The sequence below is a fragment of the Aethina tumida genome, chromosome 1 (genome assembly GCF_024364675.1).
Source record: "Aethina tumida isolate Nest 87 chromosome 1, icAetTumi1.1, whole genome shotgun sequence".
NCBI lineage: Eukaryota > Metazoa > Arthropoda > Insecta > Coleoptera > Nitidulidae > Aethina > Aethina tumida.
Genome location: NC_065435.1, coordinates 53,990,599 through 54,012,277, shown reverse-complemented (window position 1 = coordinate 54,012,277; position 21,679 = coordinate 53,990,599). Strand labels below are relative to the sequence as shown.

Genomic DNA, 21,679 nt, shown 5'->3' with positions numbered 1-21,679 from the left:
GGTGTAAATAGTGAATTAGGTGTAAAATATATTTAAAAAAAATTTCTTAGAGTTCTCTTAATTCATACTTATGCATTTTAAATCATTAAATATATTATAAAAAATTAATTCTACTTTGAAAGCAAGAAAATAATATATGAAATTCATTAATATGAAAAGTAAAAATGATATACATATTGAAAATCGTGTTAAACAAAACAATTATTGATTGATGGTACTACATACTACTTTGAATAAAAACCATGTAAAATATTGTCAACTTAACTGAATTTTACTAAAATGTTACATATGAGGTGCTCCTGTTGTACCCTATTTGAAAGGAATATTTATTTAAAATTTGAAGAGTATTTATGAAGTTGTGAGCGAGATATGTAATGTTTTAGAAAAACTCTTCATTGTTTATTACTAAAAAAAATCAATATTTCTACAAAAAAAATTGATCATTTTTTTTATTAACTCGGACATAGAAGAAACATTTTGCTCATTTTTACGAAATTTAGTTGTTTTAATATGATGATTTTTATAATAACTGATTGTCCAAAGTTACACAAAAATAAATCTTTCATATTGCCATATCTATAGTTGTTCGGGTTTATTGGTCGACGTTTGTTGGAAGTATTTCTTGTTATTATATAATCCGTAATTTAATAATTGATTATCAATATATCCTATAAACCACATCCTATTAAACTGTTTTATTATCAATGTTTAATAGATTGCAACTAATTAATTGTAATTGCAGATGTAAATATTTTGATCTTTATACTTACAAATTTAGTAAACACATATATTTAATCTTTAAGCTGACACTTTGTGCAAATTTTTCCATTACTGCAACCAGGGGAAGTCCCTTTTAAACTGTTTTATTATGAACGCGTAATAGATTGTAAATGATTGTTTGTAATTGCAGATGTAAAAACACTTAAAATTTTTTATATTATATTTTTAAATAAATTTAGAAATATTATTAAAATAATTTAAGAAATAGACAAAGTATTTTTTTAAGTCGGTTGAAAATTTGTAGAAAAAACTTAGACGAAATCGATGATCAACAGTTTTATTTTTTCTCTAGATACCTATTATTGGAGAATCGGGTTTTGAATGATTCCGATATACTTAAGAATCGTAAAGAAAAAATCGTTCAAACGCCATTTTGGCCAAATTTTAGGTGCTATCTCTGATATACCCGTAATTTTTATTAGCTAGGCATGACCGCAGATACACCACGATGCCTACTAATGTCAATTACAGGTGACTAATATTTTATCATATTCATATTGTTTTATTTTTGCGATTATTTAAGAGCGAATATTTGGGCTTTGAAGCAAAAAGAAGTAACCCACATAATTGGTACGACTGCTATGGGTTCCCTGTAGAAACATATTAAACCGGGAGAAGTGGTTATACTCAAGAGTTTTATAGATAGGTTAGTTATTTGGTTTCGTGCCAAATAAATTGTATCGTAAATAAAAGTTTAGGTTAGGTTTAATATGTTATGTTTAGAGAATTAATAAAACACTCATGTAAAACATAAACTTTATTGTTTATACTATTGTACAATATAATACAATGACAGAAACCGAAACCTCCCCCTTTAAAGCAAAATAATTTAATAAATGATTTGTGTATCATCAATTAAATTAATATGCTTTTAAATGATAAGCTAAACCTTAAAAACTAATATTTATGTGCAAGTCTTATAAATTCATTGTCGACTCAAATAAATAATAAACTTTTCTAAAGAAAATAAATTAAACAACAAAAAATGCAACAAAAACAAAACATATACCTAACCACTAATAGTCTAGAATAACTAAGAAAATTTGTACATCGACGAAAGAACTTATTAATTTAATTTATGTTAAATATCATCAAATCCATTGATCAGTATTTTAATTACCATCTAGCCTTCAAATCATGGCAATGAATTGGACGACCGAGGCATAATTTCAATTTAAACTGTGTATTGATCTATAAAAATGTCATGTTACATTTAGCAGTCTTAATTGTTAAAAGCCGTTTAAAGGTCGGATTTCCTTCGCACGTATTTATTAAAGTAATCAGGTCGCCAGCATTTGCACGAGCCCGGGATCAGGAACCAATCATAATAGAGACGCACCTGGAAGCAACCTAGAGCGTCAACCCCATCACAATGGGTCGGTCTCGCGGTCGTCGACGAATCAACAGGCGCCGCTTGCAATCCGGCACGTTTGTGAAGATATTGCTGGTAGTTCTACGGGAACATGTCTTTATGTTTATCGAACGTACACTAAAATGACTAAAACTATTTTACCTGGAAATCTTGCACCGATGGCGGCTGAGATGCGGCAACCGGACTCCGTTGCGGATTCACGGTGTCGCTGCTCGACAAAACGGTGTCCGGATAGTAAATTTCTGCGACCAACAGACTGGACCAGCGTGGCGATGACAAACAGCCTCCGTCCAAATAATGACATCTAGATTGCAAGCATCTGCAAAGGTGGTCGTCAGTGCAACGGATATTTGTAATTGTAATTTGTGCTTTCTCACCTGGTAACTTCAACGGTTTGGGTAAAGTAGCCCTCGTACGGTATCTGCACGATGTATCTCCATATGCCTTGGTAGTTTTTAGCGAACACAGGAGTAGCATATTCGACTTTGGCAGGACATGGAGTCGGCGGACCTTCATATCTGGGTTGGGTGGGCACCTACGAATTGGAAAACGGACTTTAGACTTTATTTGATGGGTATTTTTGATGTTATCTCACGTCATCTCTTCTTTCCAATGGCAAATGAACGGACGATGGTGAACTGTAGGTGGATTCACCGTTTATGGCTTTGTACAGCATGCAAAACACACCACCTTGATCGCAGAATTTTCTAGCCTGTCGTTCCGTCTCGTTTTTGGGTGCTTCGGGCTTGGCAGGAGGTTTCGGGCTAGCTTCCAAGTCGCGTTTTACGCGATCATTGTTGTTTTGGAACGGTGTAATCCTGAACATATGTATATGTTAATTTTGTGTAAATAATTTAAAATATCTACTGGTAACCATTATTTAGGTGCCAGAAGAAAAATTTATGTTAAAAAGCATTATATTCGAAATGAAAAAAATAATAAGATTTTAATTATAACCAACAAATATTATTCTTTAATGAAATAAGTAAATCGCATAAGAACTTAAGTAGCTTTTTAATATTTTTGTGTTACACTTTATTAGCTGGAATGCGATTAGAATTAATTTTGATACTTGAACTTGAAACAAACATCTTTAACATTACATACGTGTTCTGTGAAATAAGGTCATCTTGCATTTGTGCGACCTTTGGTAGTGTTTCGTCCGCCTTTAGAATAGGTAATGTCCTGCTCAAGTATTTTAACGTCATGTTTCGTATCAACTCACTGAAAACAAATTGATGATCAATAAAATCATAATAATTACAGTTCATGCATTCAAATTATTTAATTTGTATTAAATTGTTATTGTCATCGCTGCAGCTTACTTAAACCAACATTAAAATTAACAAACACGTACAATGGATAAGGTGATCCCAAGACGTTTTGGCCCATTGGGTTTCTTGGGATGACTCCTTTATTCAAGTCACCACACAAATTAAAAGGGGAGACGTGAGGAGTTTTATCTTCATCCTCGCGACAGTCTATGGGAGCTGGAGTGTATGGTGGTGGTCTAACCCTTGGAGGTTCAGCGTTTGGTGACTCGACAAAGGCGTAATAACCTTCCGGCGGTTCCTCAGGATCAGCACTCGGTGTCGTCGTCGGATCCGTCGCTGCATATACACAGGACAAAATGAATATCTAGAAAATAACGGTTTTAATTTAATTTGGGTTTTGCTTAAGTTGGGTAATGGTGGTATGTAGGTTCAATAGTTCCAAGTCTAGTATTTAAATTTATCAGTTCTAACGGCACAGTTTAATAAAGACAACCGTAAGGTGATTCAAATGACACATATTAGGCTCTAGTTAAATTGGATTTGATTATAATAACCGCAATATTAACTGTTTTCGTGTGATTGATTGAAATTTTGAATATTTTGTGTACACTTAATATCATTATAACGAATACTTTTACTTATTGTAACCTTGTGATTGCATTCATAAATTTATTTTTGTTTTTCTTAACATTACAACATGTTTCAATTACACCGAAATATTCACCGGTTATTTTGGATAATTAACAAGATTAAAGTGTCGCCCAATTCCAGTGTTATTGTTGTGGAACGACTTTCACGCAAAAACAACTATAAATTAACTTAATTGAAATTAATTTGGGTAATTAATAACCAGTAATCATGGATCTAATAAAAACAAACGGTGATTTATTCTGGTGAATCCGTCCCAGACGCCGAATCTGTTTGTTTTCTTGACCCGAGAGCGTCCGGGTGATTTGAATATCGACCCAAATACAAAACGAATTCCTCAATAGGTGAATCGTTAACCCGCCTCCAGTAACTGAAGAGACCCAGTTAAGTTTGGCCTTGGTTAAGATACGACCTTGACACCTGTCCAGGTTGTTGAACATGGTCGGCCTTAATATAAGATAGGACCGAGGAGTCTGTCGCGGTACCGGTTACATAACACGAGGTCCGCGGGCCTACAAGACAATACTTCTTCCGGAGCACCGGCACCAGTTTTTCGGTTTTGGGACAATGCTGCTCTCGTTAAAATTTTAATTCACGACTGGTTTCGAGACCACGAAAAAACGTTCCCAAGCTAAATTAATTTTCTACATGGTATTTTGTTAAAGACACAATAATTAGTTAACGAAAATCTACGATTATGGACGTCCACATAATAATTGAACTTTTTAAACAGTGACACAAATCTAAAGAAAAAAAATTGGTTTTGTATTTTTAAATTATGTTCCTTTATGTTATTTGATTTAACTGTAAATACTTTCAATGAAATAGGAACAATATGTAAGATAAAATATTATAAAATTGTTATTACACTTGTTGTTGGAGAGTTTTTGTCAATATGCACATAGGAGAAATTTTAGAGTAACAAATATAACACAACAAGATTTCCCTATAATGCAACATTGCCTTTTTATTTTCTTAATTTCTCTTGTTTAACACGTATGTTAATATAATAAAATTTGTTACCGTTAAAACAAGACATAACTGTAAATGCTCTCCAATAAATTTAATCTGAGTCGAGATTATTTTATTGTCACCTGTCATTGTTTACAGAATGCATATCTTAATTAATTAGACTTTCTTAGAAAATGATATGATGTGATATATAGTACCTATAACTATAAACTAAAATAAAATGTGAAAATTTTCAGTACAAATATAGTATAATTAGTATATACCAATATACTTTAAAAATAAAATAATTGGTGTTATTTTTGACAGTTCATTCCATAGATTAATTGATTAAAAAAAATTAATTCATAAAAATAACATGATTTTTCATTTTCCATTTTTGTATGAATTTTGTGTTTCAGTAGTGTATTTATATATTCTATAAAAATTTCTTCAATTCATGGATAAAAAAATTATCCTCTAGATTTTGTTTTTGAAACATTTTATCTATAAGTACATATTTTCATGGTTTAAAGTTAAAAAAAAGTTTGTCAAAGTGGTATATTAATGTTTTTCAATTAAACATTTTCGAATATTTTTTTACTGATTATTAATAGCTACCAAAAAATAATTGTACAATTATAATTTTTAGACCTTGGTAAATTATTGTCCCACCGTCATTTAGAAATACTAACAATTAAAGTGACAACGAATTGAACTATATAAATATTCAAAAATTCAAAGGGTTTCCTGAAATTAAAGAATGTCCTGTTATAACATATACTCACAATGAAATAATCGTTTTTGACAATCAAAACATTCTTCAATTCAAGTCTGGTAAACATTCAAAACACTTTATAACGGTAGAAAACGTGGTCATTGAAATGTTTAAATAAATATTATTTATTATGAACGGGTTCATTAGCTTTCGTTGTCTAATTTCTTTTAACATTAAGTTTCTAATTGGATCTTTCGTAGTGCTTATCCAAGAAATATTTTTTGTGTAAAATTATTACAGAAATGTTGCGTTGTGTCTGTGTAAAAATACGGTTTAGATAAATTAAGAAATCGTTGTGAATCGTATTTTTTAGTCTCGGTTTACAATAACCATTATTAAACTCATAAGATATTCGTGTTCGTTAGAATTTAGTGTGTACGTATCATCAGATAAATAGACTTTATAACTGTTATAACTGATTTTTGACCGTTCTCCCGGCGATCCGTGAATAAAATCATTTGCATATTGTACAAAAACTTCATCGGCTATCGGTTTTAAAAACGTATTTAATAAGTGCGGTTGGAAATATCGAAAGTTTCTAAGAAAATCTACTACAACCACATTTATTTATATCGAATCCCGATTGATATTAATTCAAGCGTGCACATTTGCAACGCATAAAAAAAATAAAGTTTTATTTTTTAATTTGTATAATTAAAATAAAAAAGATGTGCTCCACACATGGTTTAACTGTAAAAGTGTATAATTAGTTTAGTTAAAACAATGCAAAGTTGAGTAGCTGTCTATTTAAATCAAACAAGTGACAGTAGAATATTTATTTTTCTCCCCATATGGTAAATAACAGTAAAAAGTAATGTTACTTTTGTGTAAGCTAACTGGAGCAAAAGACATAAGAAACGCATTACGCTTACATTGGGAATATCGAATTGGACGGTGGAAATATGAGGAAGCGAATAAGGAAAGTCGAGTTACAACCATAGAATTTTAAAATGTTGTATCGGTAAATTTGAACATCGATATTATGCCCAACAAGGTTTGTTATTTTTAGATCCACACACAACACACGTGGACATCGGGTAGGTTCTGATGATATAAAAGCAGCAAAGTCTATTTCTAATTACTGATTACTATTTATTGTTAATCCAATTTTTTTTGGAAATTTATTATTTTTATCAAATAAATGCAAGTACTAGCCTAGTAAATCCAGCTGTTGTGACTAGTATGGTAATACTTAAAGAATATTTTAAGAGTAGCTGTCAAAAGAAAGACAGATCAAGTCACCATGCATCTTTATATCTAGATCTGTAACTCCTACCTTTCAGTAATAACAATTTTAATAAAAATTTTAACTGTAAAGTAAAATTTTAATGTTGCCACGTGGCTTCAACGCCCCCGAAAAATGTTGTAGAAGCAAGTTTTTCCATAACTCTATGACACTAAGATATTTCAAAGTGGTGAAAGTAAAATTACTGATTACACTTGGCAATATGCTACACATATAAATAACATAATAAATTTAAAACGTCTGATTTTTACAATTTTCTATGTTTGGTTGCAAAGAAAGCAGACACGTACTATGTTCATTGCTAGTAGAACATTTCATTTATTTACTTACAAGAAAATCAACCAGGTTAATTACCGTTTCGCGATGACACTTCTCTTTTAAGTTTTTGTGGTCGTTTGCGATTTTGCTTCGAAAAGAAAGCTGTTCTGGGTAAACAGAACTCTTTTATATGTAGACAGTGGTTAATTTCTTAGAAAGAAATTGCATAAAACATGTCATACGTTCAAATATTTCGGGCAGGAAGCAGGATGTTAGCCGCCAACCTAAATTTATTATTATGCAGTCGCGTTTGTTGTAAGAAAATGTATGCTATAAGGCTTAGTCACAATCAGCCATGTATGGCCAATTAGGGAAACAGTTAACTTATTAATTATGATCGAAAACTGGCACGATCCTGACAACACATTTCGCACCTAGCTCCAAGTCTTCCTTCTGGCCTTATCTAACTGAAATTGTTTCTGTTGTAATTGGGGTATCGGGAGTGCACACCATTTAGAAATTCAATTTCCGTAGGTGTTCAAAGATGCAGTTTAGTACTTGTTGCGTAAATTGATTTATGTAACTATCGGTAAACACTAGTTATAAATATGACACAATTAAATTTTGCACTTCCCCAAAACGATTTCTATAACATGCTGTTCCATTAGACTGTAATTATCTGTTTTCAGTTGCACGGGTAATTGTAAGGTAAATTTCCTTATTTCATTGCACTAGATTCGATAAATAAACCATGGCATTGATAAAATATTTTCATTAAAAGTGTGATTCATGAACAATGCTTTACTGTTATTTCGGCTCAGCCGGATATTAACACCTCATTTTCTAATTGGAACTTGTCGATAATTACGGAATGGTGGTGAAGAAAAACTAGAGATTTGCAAGTCGATCAATTTGCTGTTGGTTTGGCGCTTGTAATTGCTTGGCTAATTGTAAATGTATTACGCAAGAAGAAAGGTGATATTATTTTGTGCTTTTTACTCGTTAATAACGGAAATAGAAAACGATCGCTACAGGAAAATGTTCTGTAACAACATTATATCACTACGTTGCAATAGTAGAAAAAGTTTGTGTCACCAAGCAAAAGAAATGTGTGAATTTCAAATTACAGTAATATGAGACAAGTGATTTATGAATATTATTATTATTTTCGAAATTTGGGTATTATTTAACAAAAAAATTGGATAGACAAAGATTTTTATTTTTTATTTTATTTAATGGTATTTAAAATAAAATCAATTTTTCAATGATGGATTCAATTAAAAATGAAACATTAAAAAACTGAAATAATAATTTTAATTTATTATGAAATTTTTTTATTAAATAATTTATGAGAACCAAAGTTAGTGAACATACATACATCATTATTAATACAAAATATTTTCCAAATATTTAATTTTTTAAATATGTTAATTCAAATTAATATAAATTAAAAATATTATATGTCAAACAACCACAAGTATAGTTCATTATTTTAATCAATATTTATAATAAATCAATCAATATAATAAATATATTATAAAATATTTATAATAAAAAAAAAGGTGTTTGAAATTAAAAATATTAGTCAAACGAGCAAAAACCAGAGTTAGTCACTTCTAGAAGTTGCGAAGTTTATCGTACCACGATGAATGTGTCATAAAAAAAAATAATGTAAACCTGTAAATTTGCTAATATGTTAATATTTACACGGCAAGAAAAAACCGTAAATACAGTGCACACGTTAAAAATTCCTGCAATTGTAATTAATGTGGAGACTAATTATGCTGAACAGCGGGACTTATGAATAATCAACAGTCAATCAAACTCGGATTGTCCTACTTTGCATGAACGCCCGCCCGACAAAACAATACCATTAATAAGACGTACCGTAACAAAGGTCCACAACTTCATCTTGGTACCCATAGAACGTTCTCAAATGACAGTAAACAAATCACTGCTTTGTGTTCACTTGCGCGTTTTTTCCCAATACGTTTATTTGGTGGTACTGTTCGTTTCGTAGGTCGCGAAGAACTGCAGGTACCCGTCGGTGTGCAAGTGGTGATACTGGCCGAAGAGGCTGACGCACCGACTCCACTTCGTTCGTGCTTAACGGTACCCGCATATCTTCTTCCGCGGACTCGTTGGTGAATCGTGAGGCGCAATGCGGGGACAAATCGATCCGATAGGTTCCGTGGTGTTTGCCAAGTTTCTGTTTTTCGGGGAAACGATAAGTTCCATTAAAATGGATTTTATGGAAGAAAACAATCTCTCTTCTAATGTGAGATTCGCTGATAATCGTTCAATAAAATTGGACTTCGAGCTAATTTAAATTTAAGGACCTGCTTTGCTAATCAATTAGCAGTAAATATTTCAAGGTTGGACGGCCATTATTATGCCTTGTTTGTTGGATCCAATAAGGGATATCCTTCCATGTATCTTAGCACACATAAAAATGGCCACAAAGTGATAATGTTTCTTATTAATAGGAAATCAATGATATTGGTCACTTACTTTGGGGGGCAATCGAGTCTATAATGTATCTTTTTTAAAGAAGTCGTTGAATATCTCCAAAAGAAAGTAAAATTCCAGTGAACTAATAAAGTATTCTGGAGTTTACTTTTAGTTTGGTGGTTTTTAAGTGTTCTTCACCTAAAATATTTCTTCTACTGAGCAATTATTCATCTTATCTACGATATCCATCACTAGATCTAAATCTCACTTCATTTAAATTAAATCAAAATTTTTATGTTAATTTATTATATATAATAACCTTTGATTCACTTATTTCAGGAATGTAAAATTTATTAATACTGTAATATTATGAATTGAGTGACACTTAGTTATTTCATTATTTTAAACCTGTTACATATTTTTCCAGCGATCAACAAGTGATGCAGTCTTTTGAATGTGGACTGTCGATTGCGTGCTGAAGATATTATGTAGATGAGGTAATGTTTCGTTGTTGGGCTAAGTAGAAAATCCCGTACGAGCCACTAGTGACCCAGATAACTGAGGCATAACACAACGCCACCGTGTACGGACCTAAATATTCGGACAGCCTGTGTCTATTATTTTATAAACATCTTGTCCACGATAGTCGCGACAGCGGAAACTTATTTATTTTAATGATCAAGTTGTTAAAGAAATTGGTTATTACTTTTGGTATTGTTTCTTTGTGGATGAGTCGGTTAGTAAAGTCGATGAATGTGGCGATCTATTTACTGGACAAATTGTTGATTGCTTGTATTTTTTATGAAAATGTTCATTCGTTCATGAAAGTAAAATTGATGTGGCTTAAGATATATTATAGTTTATTATTAAACTTCAAACTTATGTTGTATGATATTTTAAATTGAATATACTAAATTATTATATAACAAAGTATGATAGAAATGATGGATTTATATTATTTTAAATAAAAACAAATATATTTTGAATTATTTTATTGTAATTATTACATCCTATTTGTGAGTACATAACAAATATTAGTTATAAAACGTTTTTCATACAATATTAATTGCAAATTTGTTACAAAATGTGTACATAATATGTAAAATGTAACTTGATGCATACTAAAATCTACATTTTCCTTTGGTTCAGCATATGTTCAATCGCTATTTGCATTGACCATATACTCAGAGGTCTCATATAACCTATTGACCTGTAATATTTCTTTGCATACAAAGCCTCTGGAGTGTCAAAGGCGAGCCCAAAACTATCTCTCATTGACTGATACATTCCTCCTGCAGTTTTAAACCCTTCTTCCACAAAACCCTAAAGAAATAAATTGAAATAGTCGTTGGAATTGTTGAAACGTTCACGTTACCTCAAAAATCAAATGAGCCGACAGAGCGTAGGTAACGCCAGTCCAAACTTCCTCACTTTGCACAGCAAAAGTATCGACGTCGCCGTTCAAAAATCCATTAACCGCTCCCAAGTTCCCATTACAAAATGACTGAACGTTGTACTTATAGATAGTTTTCAAAGCTTGCAAAACATTTTCTTTGGGGAAAATCTACAAGCATTCGTGGTTAAGGAAGTAAATGAACTAAAAGTCGAACCACTTACAGGATAGTCATTAACTCCACAACAGCGCAAGTACCATTGGGCACATAGTTGATCCGCCATTATTGAGTTCGCTTCGTTCTCAGAACAGTCGAAGTTATAATACTGGCCGTTCCATAGTTTCTTGTGGAAACTATCTTTTCCCTTTGTCAGCAAGGTCTGGAACATGTCTCGATCTTCGTCCTTGCCCAATTTACTTGCCATTTCCGTCATGACATACAAAGCAGCCAACCATAATCCGCCGCAGTATGCACTTAAATATACGAAAATAATATGTATTATTCGGTTTATTCTTAATTTATTTGTTGTTTAGCATCCTAAAGTACCTCAATGTAGACTTTCTTCTAAAGATTTAGCCACCATATGTATATTTTACAAAATGTAATGTTGGACTTGGAAACCTTATCGGCAAATTGGTAAAACCAATATACGACATGGTGGTGGCCGACAACGACCTACACCCAGAACATAGGACCGTTTTCTAATTATTTCTATTAGACAAAATCGCCTATTCCTTTCATCTAGACTTCGCACAGATGTTGGAATCACTGTGTATTTCTACCGTCAGAAGAAGGTTGCATAATGTTCGTAGAACCAAAAGATGTTTTCGATACCACCGCCTATAGACTACAGCCAAATGGCGTAATTGTTTGTTCACAGATGGGTCTAGGTACAAATTATACCACTCGGATAGCCGTATTTGGAGATGGCATGAACATAATGAGAGATATTATGAGAAAAAAATGACTCCAATTGTTACTTTTGGAAGTGGTTCTGTAACAATGTGGGTCGATTTTCTTTAGAGACATACATATTAAATTGAAAAACTATGAATGAATGAAAAAATAATTAAAATTATTTACTTATATAATATTTACCTAGCTCCAGTCATAGTCCACACGTCAAAAGTTTGATCAGGATGACCACTGTTCTCAATTAAACCATCATTATCCACATCAAATTGTTGTAACGAATGCATGGCCTTATAACACGCTAAATACATATCTGACATGAGGTTAAGATCTACTTCTCCCGTTTCGGTAACCACTGCATCCCTGTATGTTTGCAATACGAATTTTGTGTTAAGGTCCCGCCAATGGCTGACATCATGAATAGGGTAAGAATTGGGCAATGTATATGGGGCTTCACCTACACATAATTATTTAAGAGGTGTGTGAAGTATGATTAATTTATTTTGGTACCTGGATCTCCGATATCGTGAGGGCATGTATTGGGTACTTTTCTTTCTACCATAGAACCATCATATAGCATTTCCATTTTCGTTGGGATCTCTAATCCGACGCAATCTCTGAGATCGTACTGCAAACTTTTCTGAAGCATTGGCCAGTTCTTATGTAGAGTATGTGAAGCGTAAAAATGCACGTCGTATGTATTGTACATTTTATATTCGTGTCCTTCCAAGTAACCAAATCTTCCATACGTTTTCCTAGAGAATTAGATAAAGAAAGAACTTTAATAAATATTTAAATATACAAATGCAGTAAGAAATAATAAGATAATAAAACAAATGATATTAACCTAGGATCTTTATCTGACAATTGACGACTCTCATCCTCATTTAAATCGAACCAAACGCTTCCACCGTCACTAACTATATAAGTTTCATTAAACAAAGCTGATTTGTACCAATCAGGAAGAGACGTGTTGTTTAAAACTGGAGCCTGCCAGGCATATATTTTCTTCTCCCATTCGGAATAATTATTAAAAGCGTATGAGACAATCTTCAAACCAGGTGAAGGTCCAAAATGTTTCGTATAAAACTTGTTATACTGTTTGTCCGCCTTTCCGAAATTTACTGTAGGCATATCCCACACTAGTGTCATTTCAGATTTTTTCGATTCTCCCACAGGAACTGTCAGTTTAATTGCAATTCCAACAGCCATTTCACCAAACACATGTCCATGACTGTCGTCATTCAACTTATTGAAACATCCATTGTTCTTTAGTTGAATCCAGGGTTCAATGCCGGTGGAATTTGGATCGAAATACAAACATTTAGATATATCGGAGCTTTCGTCGGACTTAGCGGCAAGTATGTATGTGCAAGGCATTTTATTAATGGTGTGATTGAGCATAACTCCTTGAGAATAACAATTGTTATATGTGTATTTGAAAGCTTTAGAGCTGCATGTGGCTGAAAACAATAATATTTATTACTTGCAAACATTGTATTAAGTAGAAACTTACAGGCCTTGTCTTGACTCTTTGTGCCAGTGCCATTTTTGAAAGTAAATGCGATGGTTACGTATCGTTCTTCGCTGCAGACATTTTCAACATCCCAAACAAAGACACCACAAGGAAGTGAACTGTCCTACAGATTTTAAACAAATGTTAAGAGTATTTATATCTAAATTAACATGAATTACCATATAATTGTGAGGTATGACCGGGCTAATTTGACGGCATTTAAGTTTAATTCCATATTCAGAGAGGTCATAATTGGTCCATGATCTTGGATATAGACCTGTGTAATGACATTTAGACCCATCAATTGAACTTGTCCAAGCTTTAAGTTTCGTTTTTCTGAAATAGATGCATATGATTACGATAGATAATATTATGTCATTTAAATAATTTAAAATGTGGCCCACTTGACACCACTATAAAATTTGGGTTTTTAGCAAACTTTTTTTTCAGTTGTAAAGCATGAAAATATAGACATTTCACATTTTTTGACCCAAAACCAAAACATACAGGGCAATTTTTCATGTAAGAAAATTGAAAAAATATTTATACAAAATCAATCTTCACCACAGGATTAGGCACCCATGAAATGGGTATATACCAAATTTCATAAAGAAATATACATAACATAATTCTGTGGAAAAAATAAAAATCATATTCTTTATATGATTTTACTTTTTAAATCAATTAGTCCGTCAAATAAACTGGAATCAAAAATAGCAAGAATATTGGAATATTATAGTTTTGATAATATACTTATACTAATACATTTAATACCCAAATATTATTTACTTCTATTAATTCACCATTTAATTCAATGCATTTATTATATCTTTTTGGAAAGTTCATGGTTATCTTTCTCAATTGTTCAAATGACAAATTTTATGAGTGTGTACAAATGGGCCACACTATATTTCTTAAAAAATTAATTCAGACGTATATTAAAATAATAAAATTATAAAGTACGTAAGTTATTCTTTGCTGAAGGTCTCCACATACAATATTTATATTTTATTATAAACGACTTTAATCTTTGAATAATTAATTTGCCTGGATTTGTTGAACATATGCATATTTTAAAGAACAAAATATGAAAATTATGTTTCTAAAAATAATTATAATGGATAATTGTATATGTAATTATGTAAAAATTTAAACAAATATATAGATAAAGAAACAGACAGAATTGAATATTACATTTTAATATCAGCATATACTATATTTGTAGTATCTCTTAATTATCATAAATTATATAACTATATGATTTTAAAATATAAATTGCAAGAAGAACATAAGTATTAAAATCACTACCAAAATAATACTTATAAGACATATAATACTACTTAATTAATTCATTAATTTATATAGAAAGAGATACATATAATAAACTACTTACTTATTTGTTGATAACAGACTGTGAAATATAGTTTCTTGATGCTGATCCTTTATCGTAACAATAAATTGATTGGCATCTACAGTGTTCCATTCATAAATACCTGGTTTTAATTGAAATCTAACAAATTCACCCCTGTAGCCCCTTCCAATTGTACCACAACCAATTCCACCCAAGGGAACACCTATGAATCATTATGAACTAGGAGTATTGTTTTTATTATATAGCAACTCACCGTAACACTGTTTAGATGTTTGAACCTTAACAAAGTCCATAACAATGGATCTTCCAGTAAAGTAACTTTTAATATAATACCATATATATCTAAAATATATTTTATTTATAAAAACAGGCAATTTTCTAACCTAAAAAACAAACTTACCTGAAAATCAACGGGAAAATCTTAATAATAACCCGAATACTGGGTCTGTAATTTTGAGAACGCTTTTCCGGATACACATGATTCAATCGTACTTTTAATCCGTAATTAGGAACTTTTGTGATATCGCTGTTATCCGGATCGTCACCGCCCGATCCCATTTTCTTCCTTTTGATCGTGTTTATGTTTGTTATGGTCATGATTGTTATGTCAATCTTATATCTCTCTCGGAAATATCCAACTGTACAATCTCACTGTGCAATATTAAAAGTTATGAACACAATTGCATATCTTATCACTTTTTGCTTTGCATAATGTAAATATCGAACTGTTGCTATTTTTTATTAGGTTTAATTATACATTCTCATTATCTTTCAAAAATATTTTCTTTGTTAGTAAGATTTTTGTTAAATATAGTAATTATAAATAGAATTTCTAATATATCATAATTAAAACCAATGTGAGTTATCAATATATCATTTATTTACTTTAAAAAATTACAAACATATAAACTAAAAGTGAAATTATCCAATGAAATTCATAACAACTAAATGTAACACGACATGGGCAAATATGAAGTCTGCAAAACCTCTCTCTGGGCTGATACCATAAAATTGGTTCTTATTTTCTGGGTTGACTTGCAATCGTAAGCACACTGAAACAAACATAATTCAAATTGTACAATTTTATAGAGTAAGTAAAAGAAAAAAAGTATCTTTCATCTTTTCTTACAGTAATGTTGACTTTAATATTGAAAGAAACTGTACCTGCTAACACGAAGCAACTCACACAGGAGATAAATCCACTGAGGAATGAGTTGAAGGGAAAAGTGCCCACCAAACAGCAGTAAATGAATTGAACAATGCCCGTTAATAATATGTACAGCAGATAAGCATCGATTAGTTTTAGTTTCTTCGGTGTCTTGTTGTTGTAGTCTGTGTAGAATCTTGAAAGGACGGCGCCTATTTGAGCCATGTTTTTGCTACAAAAATAAATGGTAAACTTAATAGGTACCGGTGACAGCGTGTCAAAAAGTTTATTCTGTGTTGTCAATCGATAATACAGAATTTGTGGTTACATCCAGTGTGGCCATTCAGCAAACCGTACCCCTCTGAACTTGATATTTTTGTGAGACACGTTCGGCACCTTTGGACTCGGCACGGTTCGGTTTCTGAATCGGAACGGAACTGCTTGGACCCACATGTTTATAATACATTAGCAGCGAAGTAAACAAGATTTTGTCTGTTTCTTATAGCGTTACACAAACTTGAATATATGGAACTCGATGCGAATCTTCAACATTGTTGTTGATATATAATTTAACGAATTGTTTGAATTGTTCTTAATAAAAACTATGTTTTAAGAAAGTAAAAACCATAAAACATTCGTTAATTTATACATAAATTATCTATTATACGTTACTAAAGATTAATTTACTTCAATCATAAAATGGTATATAAAGATTGAAATAATATTTTTATTCTTGAGTAAAATTTAAGTACATTATAATAATTATTGTTTATTACTAACAATATTAATTAAAAGTAAAGTAAAACACAATAATATTACTATGTACAGTCGGCTGCAGAATGACATTACCACTTTCCAAACAAAATCCTTTGCGACCCTCTCTCGTTAAGCCTCGCCCAGAACCCTAAAAAAATGTAGGCCGTAAAACCCAGATATACGTAACAAAGGGTTAATTGCGGATCAAAAAATTTACTCCTGTCGATTATATAATAAGTATTTCATATTTTTGGAAACACTTCTTGAGAAAATTAGAGATTGACTAAATTAAAGAAACTTAGTTTTTGTAAATTATTATCACAGTTAGTCATAAATTAAATATAATAGCCCTATTTATAAAAACTAATAAAAATGTATAAAATTAGAAAAAAAATTCTTTATTTTTCTCTCATCTGTTTGAACTAAAATTAATCCTATTGACATAAACTAAGATATTTATGATTTTATTAATATATAGCAGAGGTGGCCAACCTGAGGCTCTTTGAAGGAATATTTGTGGCTCTCGATAAATGTACCCCTTTTCCCTTTTCATTCCAGAATTATCAAGAGAAGTAAAATAAATGGTCAATTTTTAATATTTAAATTCAATACACATATTTTGTACTTTTCAATAAGTATAATTTTTGTGAACAAATTTTTTTAATACATTGGGGTGGAGCTGGCCACCCCTGATATACAACATTACTTTTCCGTTAAACTATTTGAAAATATCAGTGTAATATATTATGTAACTTGTATAAAATATGTTGTGTATTTCGCTTGTTTGAGAATTCATTAACTAAATGCTTTTTAGTATTTATTATAGATGTGTTAAAAAATAGTCATACTTTTTAGTTGTAAGCAATTGGGATAATAAATTATTATGTGATCATTGGTCACGATTTCACTCTAAGCATATGTCGTGTATTAATTAAAAACCGCTTATTCAGTGAACGACTAAAGATCTACACAAATGTATCATAGTCTAGAATTTTCTTTAACACGAGCTTCATCACAAATCAGAGCAATTACAATACTATATATATAGTATTACAAAATATATATATATATATATATATATATATATATATATATATATATATATATATATATTGTAATTCATTGTCAAATTGCTAAATTGTAGTAAAAGTCTGTTAGTGTAACGATATATACTACTTTGATTATAATAAACAATCAATTTTTTTAGTAAAAATTTATTTATTTAATTTTAAGCAGTAAAATAACATTTATTTAATAAAATTTTTAGTTTTCAGCAGCTAACTGTAAAAAATATCTAAAACTTTAAGGTAATTAAGGTACCTTAATATTAGGATTAAAACTAAGTCTTACATGATATTTAATTTAATAATAAAACTATCTTAGACCTAAATAACACAACAAATGTAAAATTAAATATTTATTATAAGTTTGTACACAAATGTAGTATTCGGAATATTTATATTACAAATACATCAAACAAAGTGCAAATACTGTTAAATTATTGGACAAATATGATAGTTAAGACTGCCAGAAGTTAAATTTGGATGTTCGTTCAGTTTCGAGATACACGTATATGAACAAAATTTAATTGTTTCTTGTTTTTCAAAATATTCTCCATGAAGACTGACACAATTTTTTTTATGTGAACCAATTTTCAAAGCACTTTGCCATCTTATCCCAACATAGTACTTTCAAAACAAGTGTTTAAAAACTTACTAAATTAAGAACTATACGGAGAATATTCCATCAGCAAAAAATAAAATATTATAAATATTATAATTTTATCGTTATGTATTCCATTTCCACTATAATAAAAGTAAATTATTTCAAGTTATAAAATGTCAGTTATTTCAAGTTATTAAAAAAGTCAAATAATTATATTTAATTATATTGTATGGTTCAAATTAATTTAAAGTTTTCGTTTAATATTTAAATTAAATACAACATTTATTTTTAATCAACATACTTTTTTAATATTAACATTTGTAATCAGTTCAATTAAACAAACTTAATAATTCAGTAAATAATTTGAAGTTCTTCAAATATAAAAGAAAATTTCTCTTTTGGTTTTCATTAATCTGAACTAAATTGTTATTATGATTATTATTGAACGAGTCGTGCTGTGTAATTAATAAAATCTATACCAAATTTATTCTAAAAAGTACCAATGTTTAAGATTTATCAGTAATTTTATAATTGAATATTATTTTCCACACTTTAGATATAAAATAAATGTTTGTCCTTTTTTATAGTCCTAAAACCGAATAATATGATATCTGCAATAATGTTCCTACTATATAATTATTTTTAATAGTTATATTAAATATACATTTGTATTAAATAATTTAGAATTTAATGAACAATTTGTACGGTGAACAATATTAATATTAACAAAACGGGTAGCTAATTAACACATTTGTGTTTGAAATCAAAATCATAGTATTTCTCTCAGAATTATTTTATTGTATAAGATTATTTTAATAATTATATAATATATTTTTACAATTAAATTAACCATAAATAAATATTGATTGTTTATTACATTATTATCATTGTTTATTTTATAATTGTAGTTATATTATTAATTTCATAATTATATTGAAACAAAAATGTACTATATTCACACCGACTTCAAAATTTTATTCTAATAATGCAAGGTCGTCAATTAATGCCGACCGCAAATCTTATTTAAAACGCTTTGCAGGTAAATATAAAATTGGAAAAAACTAATACTAAAAACGGCATGCGTATCCACGGCAGTCGCGTTTCGATTCGGAAACCGAACATGATGAACGAAAACGAGCACTCCAAAATTGTCTTAGACCCGAGAAACCCGGTTTGCTGAATGGCCACACTGGTTACATCGAATTTCCTAACCTCTATTTGCGTGTACAAACAAACTGCATAGCTGAATCTAAATAAAATTAAATTAAACACATACAATAAGTATTATATCCCCCATACATGGTATGTGATATATTAAAAATAAATTATTTATTTGTATATAATTTAAATTTAAAAGTTAATAATTCGATATACCAGTGAAGATTATCAAACATAACCTAAAACTATTTGTTTGTAGTTGCACTGGGCGAAAACAATCATTGAGAATGCAGAAATATGAAAAATTGGAAAAAATCGGAGAAGGCACATATGGCACGGTGTTTAAGGCCAAAAACAGGGAGTCCCTAGAAATAGTGGCGCTAAAACGTGTGAGACTTGATGATGATGATGAAGGAGTACCGTCGTCAGCATTGCGAGAAATATGTTTGCTCAAAGAACTTAAACATAAAAATATTGTTAGACTTTATGATGTGTTGCACAGTGACAAAAAATTAACTCTGGTATTTGAGCACTGTGATCAGGACTTGAAAAAATACTTCGACAGTTTAAATGGTGATATAGATTTAGATGTTGTTAAATCTTTCATGTACCAACTGTTAAGGGGACTGGCATTTTGTCACAGTCATAATGTTTTACATAGAGACCTGAAGCCACAGAACCTGTTGATTAATAAAAATGGTGAGCTGAAGCTGGCTGATTTTGGACTAGCCAGAGCTTTTGGAATTCCTGTTAAATGTTACTCTGCAGAAGTTGTTACTTTATGGTATCGCCCACCTGATGTTTTATTTGGTGCCAAATTATATACAACTTCCATTGATATGTGGTCTGCAGGTTGTATATTTGCTGAATTAGCCAATGCTGGTTAGTAATATTGTATAATTCTATTTAAACATTTTTAAGATTATTTTTACATATTTAGGCCGTCCATTATTTCCTGGATCAGATGTTGATGATCAATTGAGAAGGATATTCAAATTATTAGGAACACCTACAGAAGATACCTGGAGTGGGATGAGTCAATTGCCTGATTACAAACCCTTCCCTCTGTATCAACCAAATATGAGTTTATCACAGGTTGTACCTAAATTGGGTAATAGAGGAAGAGATTTACTACAGAGGTTGTTGGTCTGCAATCCAATGGGGAGAATGTGTGCTGATGATGCCATGACACATCAATATTTTAGTGATTTGAATCCATCAATAAAGAATGATAGATGTTAGATAATTTGGTGAATTAGGTTTGTTAAGAGAACAATGAATAAATGTTGAAAGACTGTTGAAAAATGGCTGTTGTAAAAAACAACACAAGATATAAACAATACCTAACAAATTAATTGTCTAAGCAGGAAGATTATATTATTCTTATTTTCCTCAGTATTCTGCTTCCTATTGGCTTTGTTAGTTCCATATGATTTTTTTTGACTTTTTTATATTCAGAATAAATTGATTACTTCAGTTATCTTTGTGGATGTGCTTATATATTTTGTTTGGAAAGAATGAAATTGTCTCTTTTTTTCTTGTCTATCTCCTTTATTCATGGATCAATTGTTCCTGGAATTAATATTCTTCTAAGTAACTCAACTTAAACAATAAAAGCAACTGGTGGAAGGAGTTCATAAAAATGGGGTGAAAATTGTCTAAAGCATGTTAGTCAGGGAGACAATTTTCAAGAGCGTATTAAATAAAATTACCACTGTTTTGATTTATTTCAGTTTTCTATTTCTAGTTTTTGCCAAATTAGTAACTCTTGTGTATAGTACTTAATATTAATAATTCATTTGGCATTTCAAAGTTTTCTTATATACATACTGACAATTAATCTGTTAGGTAATTTTTTCAACAGTTATTACGGAAAAAGTAAGATTATTAAAAATACTCATATGACTGTTTCCAATTAGAATGGATTGTCAGGTGTATAGATTGTAAACAATTTAATTGTAAGTTTTTTATGTCTAGTCATTTTAATAAATAGTAAAGAAATAA

At 30.5% G+C, this 21,679-nt stretch overlaps 4 protein-coding genes across 4 annotated transcripts; 1 reads left to right on the top strand and 3 right to left on the bottom strand.

The window, feature by feature from the left end:
- Window positions 1-1,524: 1,524 nt before the first annotated feature.
- On the bottom strand, window positions 1,525-9,450 carry LOC109594811 (uncharacterized). The gene is made up of 7 exons (XM_020010050.2): window positions 9,192-9,450; window positions 3,510-3,790; window positions 3,260-3,376; window positions 2,748-2,970; window positions 2,530-2,687; window positions 2,294-2,471; window positions 1,525-2,233 (listed from the first exon to the last, which is right to left on the bottom strand). The coding sequence occupies exons 1-7, from the start codon at window positions 9,225-9,227 to the stop codon at window positions 2,021-2,023; spliced, it is 1,206 nt and encodes a 401-aa protein (XP_019865609.1). The 5' UTR covers window positions 9,228-9,450; the 3' UTR covers window positions 1,525-2,020.
- A 1,282-nt stretch (window positions 9,451-10,732) lies between these two features.
- On the bottom strand, window positions 10,733-15,620 carry LOC109594825 (non-lysosomal glucosylceramidase). The gene is made up of 11 exons (XM_020010061.2): window positions 15,350-15,620; window positions 15,203-15,291; window positions 14,971-15,151; window positions 13,757-13,913; window positions 13,578-13,701; window positions 12,909-13,524; window positions 12,572-12,816; window positions 12,248-12,518; window positions 11,373-11,622; window positions 11,131-11,319; window positions 10,733-11,078 (listed from the first exon to the last, which is right to left on the bottom strand). The coding sequence occupies exons 1-11, from the start codon at window positions 15,544-15,546 to the stop codon at window positions 10,884-10,886; spliced, it is 2,514 nt and encodes an 837-aa protein (XP_019865620.1). The 5' UTR covers window positions 15,547-15,620; the 3' UTR covers window positions 10,733-10,883.
- A 187-nt stretch (window positions 15,621-15,807) lies between these two features.
- On the bottom strand, window positions 15,808-16,406 carry LOC109594828 (dolichyl-diphosphooligosaccharide--protein glycosyltransferase subunit DAD1). The gene is made up of 2 exons (XM_020010065.2): window positions 16,114-16,406; window positions 15,808-16,001 (listed from the first exon to the last, which is right to left on the bottom strand). Exons 1-2 carry the CDS (start codon window positions 16,319-16,321, stop codon window positions 15,871-15,873), a joined length of 339 nt encoding a protein of 112 aa, XP_019865624.1. The 5' UTR covers window positions 16,322-16,406; the 3' UTR covers window positions 15,808-15,870.
- Window positions 16,407-19,729: 3,323 nt separating this feature from the next.
- LOC109594827 (cyclin-dependent-like kinase 5) lies at window positions 19,730-21,679 on the top strand. The gene is made up of 3 exons (XM_020010064.2): window positions 19,730-19,819; window positions 19,935-20,557; window positions 20,616-21,679. Exons 2-3 carry the CDS (start codon window positions 19,963-19,965, stop codon window positions 20,915-20,917), a joined length of 897 nt encoding a protein of 298 aa, XP_019865623.1. The 5' UTR covers window positions 19,730-19,819; window positions 19,935-19,962; the 3' UTR covers window positions 20,918-21,679.